Raw genomic sequence first — 8,633 nt, 5'->3', positions numbered from 1 at the left:
TAGACTGCCAAACTTTATTTTAAATTCAAAACCAAGCTACAGCAGGACATGTTCATATTTTAATGACCTAATATACAATGTGCCTGAAAAGGCTGCAAACAAGCACTTACGAAATGGATAAAGAACATGCTCAGAGAAAAAGTCAAATCGATGCACATGGCCGTGGTAAAATTCACCTAGTCTGTTTCAAACATCCCAAAATAAGTTAATGCCAAAGCAGTAGCGAACAAAATAAAAATTACATTTCACAGCACTTTTGGTTTGCAAGTTTTACAATGCATTCAATCATTGTTTATAAGAAGTATTTTGTGATGACTTGTCAGTATATGCAGCTTGTAACGTGGTGGATCACCAGGTCCTGTAGCAGGACAGGTGGAGATCAGCCCAGGTAGAGGAGGGGGGGGTGAGGGAGGCAGGGTCATAGCGGAGTAGGGAGGTGGGGATAATGGAAGGGGACGTGGGGATGAAAGTGGGGTACATGGGGAAGGGGGGCTGATTTCGAGGCTTTGTCCTCATTTCTTCTTGGGTTTTGCCTCCAGGGGCAGTCCAATATCTTTCCCGCGCAGTTTCAAACCTGTGAACAAAAAGTTGCGATGTCAGACAAAAAAAGTACCAATGGTAAAATCCAAAGTACAGATGAATAAGGTGGCATACTACTCCGAGACCTGATTAAACATAGGGGTTGATTAGGAAAAATGTCAGTGTGAGTCTTTCCCAGATTCCACTCACCGATTGCTCTCTCAATCTTTCCCATGACCTGATTGTTGGGAATTGCTTTCCCACACTCATAGTCAGCAATGACCTGAGGCTTCTCATTGATTTTCTGAAAGCCAAGAGATGTCAGTAAAAATCTGTGACCTAAAAACGTTATTCTATTTAGACCTACAGTGTATTACGAAAGTATTCAGACCTCTTGACTTTTCCCACATTTTGTTACAGCCTTATTCTAAAATGAATTAAATTGTTTCCCCCCCTCAATCTACACACAACACCCCATAATGACAAAGCAAAAACAGGTTTAGAATTTTTGCAAATGTATTAAAAATAAATCGGAAATATCACATTTACATAAGTATTCAGACCATTCACTGAGTACTTTGTTGAAGCACTTTTGGCAGTGATTACAGCCTCGAGTCCTCTTGGGTATGACGCTACAAGCTTGGCACACCTGTGTTTGGAGAGTTTTTCACATTCTTCTCTGCAGATCCTCAAGCTCTATCAGGTTGGATGGGGAGTGTTGCTTCACAGCTATTTTCAGGTCTCTCCAGAGATGTTCAATAGGGTTCAAGTCCAGGCTCTGGCTGGGCCACTCAAGGACATTCAGAGACTTGTCCCAAAGCCACTCCTGCTTTGTCTTAGCTGTATGCTTAGGGTCGTTGTCCTGTTAGAAGGTGAATCTTCGCCCCAGTCTGAGGTCCTGAGTGCTCTGGAGCAGGTTATCATCAAGGATCTCTCTGTACTTTGCTCCCTTTATCTTTCCCTTGGTCCTGACTAGTCTCTCAGTCTATGCCGCTGAAAACATCCCCACAGCATGATGCTGCCACCACCATGTGCCACTGTAGGGATTGTGCCAGGTTTCCTTCAGACGTGACGCTTGGCATTCCAGCTAAAGAGTTCAATCAGACCAGAGAATCTTGTTCTCATGGTCTAAGAGTCCTTTAGGTATTTTCTTGCAAACTACAAGCCGGTTGTCATGTGCCTTTTACTGAGGAGTGGCTTCCGTCTGGCCACTCTACCATAAAGGCCTGATTAGCGGAGTGCTGCAGAGATGCTTGTCCTTCTGGAAGGTTCTCCCCTCTCCACAGAGGAACTCTGTAAGAGTGACCATTGGGTTCTTGGTCACCTCCCTGACAAAGGCACTTCTCCCCCCGACTGCTCAGTTTGGCCGGGCGGCCAGCTCTAGGAAGAGTCTTGGTGGTTCCAAACTTCTTTAATTGAAAAATGGAGGATACTGTGTTATTGGGGACCATCAATGCTACAGAAATGTTTTGGTAGCCTTCCCCAGATCTGTGCCTTGACACAATCCTGTCTCAGAACTCTACAGACAATTCCCTCGACCTCTAGGCTTGGTGTTTGCTCTGACATGCACTGTCAATTGCAGTATCTTATATAGACTGGTGTGTGCCTTTCCAAATCATGTCCATTTAAATGAATTTACCACAGGTGGACTTAAGAAAACATCTCAAGGACAATCAATGGAAACAGGATGCACCTAAGCTCAATTTCGAGTCTCATAGCAAAGGGTCTGAATGCTTAAGTAAATAAGGTATCCATTTTTTACTTTGAATAAATAGGCTACAATTTCTAGAAACCTGTTTTCACTTTGTCATTATGTGGTGTTGTGTGTAGATTGGGGGGGGGGAATAATTTAATCCATTTTAGAATAAGGCTGTAATGTAACAAAATGTGGACAAAGGGAAGGGGTCTGAATACTTTCCAAATGCACTGTACAGTCAAACTGTTGAAATGTCAATCATCACTGAGGCCATCTCTTTTAAAGTACACATACATTGGAGGCATCTTCAAAGTGTCCTCCCATCCTCATATGTACTGATGAGAAAGTATTGGACATAATTTTCAGCTACACTGTGTTTAGATGAGTGCAGAGGAGACAAGGAAGCCACAGAAATGCACCAATATCTTAATGAGTCATATGGGTTTGCGGTAGCATTACTCACAGTGGCTAGGTCTTTCTGGGTGAGGCCCTTGTTCTGGCGGCCCTGCTGGATGACCTTTCCCACCTCCAGGGAGACCCGCTGGTGCTGCAGCTCCTCCGTCTCGCGGTCCAGCTTGGCCGTGTTCTTGGTCATCAGGTGCTGCTTGTTCTGCCCTGCAGACCCTGTGGAGACATTCATTGGCATGGTAAGCATAAACAAGCCATAACATAATTCAATTCAGAAATCAATCCTTCATGTCCCAGACTTTCCAGTAGGGGAGTTGGTGGATTGCACCTTGCATGGATTGCTGTATAGAACAAGGCTTACATTTCTTAGTAGTCTCGAGGTCTTCTCCACGTCTCTGTGCAGCTGTGATAGCCTAGACAAAACATGGCATATTATTCAAATGTACTCTACATCGTTCCATAACACAGGGATATATTTAGTTAGCTTGTACAGCTGACGAGTAGGCCAGGCCAGGGGGGCTGATCCAACACAGAATCAAAACACAGGCTACGAAAAACGCAGAAAATGTTTGATAAAAGTCCAATTCATCGACGTCAGTCAAATGATTAGACGCCAACCCACATAGTTGCTATTTCTGTCCACGTCGACCGTTTTACCGAGCAGGAAACGCCAGGGAGAGGCGAGGTCACAATCAAATCCCCGGGATTTATTAGCAAGCTTCCCTGCCAGTGACAGTGTGCAAGCCTACATGGGCTCAGTGGTTTGATTAATTAAATCGCATATTTATTTACAATATATCGAGTTGTTTCTCAGGTTCACATGCTAAGTGGCTAATGCTAGCTGCTCTAGCTAGCAGCTAGCTACCTGCTTAGATTTGGCCTGCGCAGCAGTCGGACCCTTCTTCCTCAAAACCGTCACGGTGTCCCAGTCGCTTTCTGCCATTGTTTCCAGGAATTATTCGATAACCGTAACGACAATAATTATACAAAAATAAAGCTAACGTTAAATGCCTGGGTATCAAAACGATATCTGGCGACGTAAGGCTACTTCTTTCCTACGCTTGCTTTGACAACAACAACAAACGACGAACTAATAACAAACACCCACGCTTCTTTCAAATCCAAAGCTTTATTCAAAACAACCTCAGCTATGTTAACCTGGATCTACAGTGACCTCTGCTGTTAAAAAGGAAGTGCTTGAGAACAAAGGAAACGTCAATGATCTATGTTTTTTTATTTTTTTTTATTGCAGAAACACCTGCATACACACAAGAAGTATACAAAAAGACAATGATACAATATTCAAGGGGTTACAACAAATTACAGATTACACAAAGACCTTAAAATATACGCACGTATTGATTGTTTTAACAGCTTTCTTGTTAGAAGAATGTAGAGTGGTCTTAATGTACTGCTAGAATGCCTTATACAACACATGGAATATGTTTTTTTTTACGAGTGAATTTACATTTATTCATATTTTACATTAGCACAATTAGATTTATGAGGTAAAATGTTTTTTCTTCATACTTATTATAGTTAAGGAAACGGAGCAGCACATTCTCACATAACAAACAAAAGTCATCAAGAATATTAACAATTATAAAACTATGAATATCTTGCCATAATTTCTTTACAAAGAGACAATGTCCAAATAAATGCAAAACTGTTTCTGGATGCTATACACAAAAAATACAGTTAATGTTAATGTCTTTTCTTAGTTTCTTCAGGTAGTGCAGGGTAAAATGTTCGTTTTCCAATCTTCATAGGTTGATGTTACATGTTACCGTAACAACAAAGTAGTAACCCTAACCTTAACCACAGTGTTTACTTTATGCCTAACCTTCAATTTTGATCATAGAGCACATTTTTGCTTTCATTCATTTTTTACGATATAGCCAACTTTGACTTATTGGCTGTGGTTATTGTGATAACCAGTATTAATTGCTTGATGTTACAAATGATCCCGTATTCATAATGTAATAGTGGTTGATATTAAGTATCCATACAATGTGCTGTAGCAATATAAACATGGGTGGAGGCTGCTGAGGGGAGGATGGCTCATTATAATGATTTGTAATGGAGTCAATTGAATGGTATCAACCACATGGAAATCACTTGTTTGATACCATTCCACTGACTCCATTCCAACCATTATTATGAGTAATCCTCCCCTCAGCAGTCTCCACTGGATTGGGAATTCAGAGGTGGAGTGGAGGAGCCTCTATTTGAAGGTGTAGAGTTAAGATTAGGGTTGAGCCTTGCCCTGTCATCTGCCATCTCTCCACACTTTCCTCTTGCCCCATGTCCAGCTAGTCTGGCTGATACAAACTCAAAGTCCTCCTCCAAGTCTGCTGTGTACCACATGGGTCGCATCAGCCAGGCAAATGTCCATCCTAACCCTAACTTCATGTCCACACCCCGGTTCAGCCCTAACCCTTACCTCAACCCTAAAAGTAGACTAGTAATACATTGTGCTTAGAGCTGTAGCTCAAACCAAAACCATAACCCTAGTAATACATTGTATTTAAAGCTATAGAAACAACCAAACCATAACTCTAACCCTAGGCTGGTAATACATGTACAGCTGTAGAGCCAACCATAACCCTAAATTTAACCCTAGACTGGAAATATTGTAGTTATAGCTGTAGCACCAACCCCAACCCTAGACTGGTAATACATTATAATCCTAACTTCATGTCCACACCCTGGCTTAACCCTTATCCTAGCCATAACTCTAGCTTCATGTCCACACCTTGGCTCAAACCTTGGCAATAATAACCCTAAGAGTTTATCATCCTTTTCTCTTTGGACCCATAAGATGCTGGAGCTCGGCTCCCCCTTTGACCCAAGGTGCAGGAGCCTGGCTTCGATTGCTCTGGCTCCATTTCAACAGTGACTATAAAACAGGTAATCAACAAGGTTACAAATACATAACTGGAATGAACTTAGTTATTTTTCTCTGTAGCCTTTAACTCCTGATGATTTAATTTAGTATTTGATGGAATTTGCCTATTATTGTTGTGGAACAGGTTTAAAAATGGTTCAACATGCATATGCAGATTGTGTTGAGGGTTTTTCTTTATTATACACTGAGATAACTACGTAACAAGGTGTACACTTTTTTGGTAAGATTAGCCAATTATGTATTGCTGATGCTATGTATTGGCCCTTGAGAGAGACTTTGAAGCCACCGATCACCCATATAGCCACTCCCCAGTATGAGCAGTCCTCCATAGGAATTAATAGAATGCTACAGTATTTCAATTAAATGCTTCAAGGACAAAATTACATGTATTTACACTGAATAAAAATATAAATGCAGCATGTAAAGTGTTGGTCCCAAGTTTCATGAGCATAAATGAAAGATCCCAGAAATGTTCCATGTGCACAAAAAGCTTATTTCTCTCAAATGTTGTGCACAAATTAGTTTATATCCCTGTTAGTGAGCATTTCTCCTTTGTCAAGGTAACCCATCCACCTGACAGGTGTGGCATATCAAGAAGCTGATTAAACAGCATGATCATTACACTGGTGCACCTTGTGCTGGGGACAATAAAAGGTAACTCTAAAATGTGCAGTTTTGTCACAATGCCACAGATATCTCAAGTTCTGAGGTAGCATGCAATTGGCATGCTGACAGCAAGAATGTCCATCAGAGCTGTTGCCAGAGAATTTAATGTTAATTTCTCTACCATAAGCCGCCTCCTAACATTGTTTTAGAGAATTTGGCTGTACGTCCAACCAGCCTCAGAACGGCAGACTACATGAAACCACGCCAGCCCAGGACCTCCACATTTGGCTTCTTCACCTGCAGGATTGTCTGAGACCAGCCACCCGTACAGCTGATTAAACTGTGAGTTTGCACAACCGAAGAATTTCTTCTCATCAAGGTCTTGACCTGACTCCAGTTTGGTGTCGTAACCAGCTTCAGTAGGAAAATGCTCACGTTCCATGGCCACTGGCACGCTGGAGAAGTGTCCTCTTCAGGGATGAATCCTGCTTTCAACTACTGGTATTTTAAAATTTTTATTTCACCTTTATTTAACCAGGTAGGCCAGTTGAGAACAAGTTCTCATTTACAACTGCGACATGGCCTAGATTAAGCAAAGCAGTGCGATGAAAACACAGAGTTACACGTGGGATAAACAAACGTACAATAACACAATAGAAAAATCCATCTACAGTCGTGGCCAAAAATGTGGAGAATTACACAAATATTAATTTCCACAAAGTTTGCTGCTTCAGTGTCTTTAGATATTTTTGTCAGATGTTACTATGGAATACATTGTATAATTACAAGCATTTCATAAGTGTCAAATGCTTCTATTGAGAATTACAGTGGGGTAAAAAGTATTTAATCAGCCACCAATTGTGCAAGATCTCCCACTTAAAAAGATAAGAGAGGCCTGTAATTTTCATCATAGGCACACTTAAACTATGACAGACAAAATTAGAAAAAAACATCCAGAAAATCACATTGTAGGATTTTTATTGAATTTATTTGCAAATTATGGTGGAAAATAAGTATTTGGTCACCTACAAACAAGCAAGATTTCTGGCTCTCACAGACCTGTGACTTCTTCTTTAAGAGGCTCCTCTGTCCTCCACTCATTACCTGTATTAACGGCACCTGTTTGAACTTGTTATCAGTATAAAAGACACCTGTCCACAACCTCAAACAGTCACACTCCAAACTCCACTATGGCCAAGGCCAAAGAGCTGTCAAAGGACACCAGAAACTAAATTGTAGACCTGCACCAGGCTGGGAAGACTGCATCTGCAATAGGTAAGCAGCTTGGTTTGAAGAAATCCACTGTGGGAGCAATTATTAGGAAATGGAAGACATACAAGACCAATGATAATCTCCCTCGATCTGTGGCTCCACGCAAGATCTCACCCCGTGGGGTCAAAATGATCACAAGAACGGTGAGCAAAAATCCCAGGACCACACGGGGGGACCTAGTGAATGACCTGAAGAGAGCTGGGACCAAAGTAACAAAGCCTACCATCAGTAACACACTACGCCGCCAGGGACTCAAATCCTGCAGTGCCAGACGTGTCCCCCTGCTTAAGCCAGTACATGTCCAGGCCCGTCTGAAGTTTGCTAGAGAGCATTTGGATGATCCAGAAGAAGATTGGGAGAATGTCATATGGTCAGATGAAACCAAAATATAACTTTTTGGTAAAAACTCAACTCGTCGTATTTGGAGGACAAATAATTAGTAATTAAATTAATAATTAAATTAATAATTAAATAGTTGCATCCAAAGAACACCATACCTACTGTGAAGCATGGGGGTGGAAACATCATGCTTTGGGGCTGTTTTTCTGCAAGGGGACCAGGACGACTGATCCGTGTAAAGGAAAGAATGAATGGGGCCATGTATCGTGAGATTTTGAGTGAAAACCTCCTTCCATCAGCAAGGGCATTGAAGATGAAATGTGGCTGGGTCTTTCAGCATGACAATGATCCCAAACACACCGCCCGGGCAACGAAGGAGTGGCTTCGTAAGAAGCATTTCAAGATCCTGGAGTGGCCTAGCCATCTCCAGATCTCAACTCCATAGAAAATCTTTGGAGGGAGTTGAAAGTCCGTGTTGCCCAGCAACAGTCCCAAAACATCACTGCTCTAGAGGAGATCTGCATGGAAGAATGGGCCAAAATACCAGCAACAGTGTGTGAAAACCTTGTGAAGACTTACAGAAAACGGTTGACCTCTGTCATTGCCAACAAAGGGTATATAACAAAGTATTGAGATAAACTTTTGTTATTGACCAAATACTTATTTTCCACCATCATTTGCAAATAAATTCATTAAAAATCCTACAATGCGATTTTCTGCATTTTTTTTCTAATTTTGTCTGTCATAGTTGAAGTTTACCTATGATGAAAATTACAGGCCTCTCTCATCTTTTTAAGTGGGAGAACTTGCACAATTGGTGACTGACTAAATACTTTGCCCCACTGTACATGAAGTTGATGCAAAGAGTCAATATTTGCAGTGTTG

General features: G+C 41.5%; 1 protein-coding gene across 1 annotated transcript; it reads right to left on the bottom strand.

The window, feature by feature from the left end:
- Positions 1-3,787, bottom strand: LOC115101195 (endothelial differentiation-related factor 1 homolog). The gene is made up of 5 exons (XM_029620496.2): positions 3,489-3,787; positions 2,985-3,036; positions 2,679-2,839; positions 730-823; positions 1-574 (listed from the first exon to the last, which is right to left on the bottom strand). Exons 1-5 carry the CDS (start codon positions 3,564-3,566, stop codon positions 513-515), a joined length of 447 nt encoding a protein of 148 aa, XP_029476356.1. The 5' UTR covers positions 3,567-3,787; the 3' UTR covers positions 1-512.
- Between the last annotated feature and the right edge of the window lie 4,846 nt (positions 3,788-8,633).

This window comes from Oncorhynchus nerka, linkage group LG19 (assembly GCF_034236695.1).
Source record: "Oncorhynchus nerka isolate Pitt River linkage group LG19, Oner_Uvic_2.0, whole genome shotgun sequence".
NCBI classification, from domain to species: Eukaryota; Metazoa; Chordata; class Actinopteri; order Salmoniformes; family Salmonidae; genus Oncorhynchus; species Oncorhynchus nerka.
Note: the sequence above shows the minus strand (reverse complement) of the source record. Positions and strands in the feature narration are given on the sequence as shown.

Bases quoted from the DNA above. Each gene is read 5' to 3' on its own strand.
- LOC115101195 (XM_029620496.2), bottom strand. From the start codon at position 3,566: ATGGCAGAAAGCGACTGGGACACCGTGACGGTTTTGAGGAAGAAGGGT. The intron at 824-2,678 runs GTGAGTAATGCT...CTTGGCTTTCAG, and splicing joins CCCAGAAAGACCTAGCCACT to AAAATCAATGAGAAGCCTCA. The intron at 575-729 runs GTGAGTGGAATC...TTTTGTTCACAG, and splicing joins AAAGATTGAGAGAGCAATCG to GTTTGAAACTGCGCGGGAAA.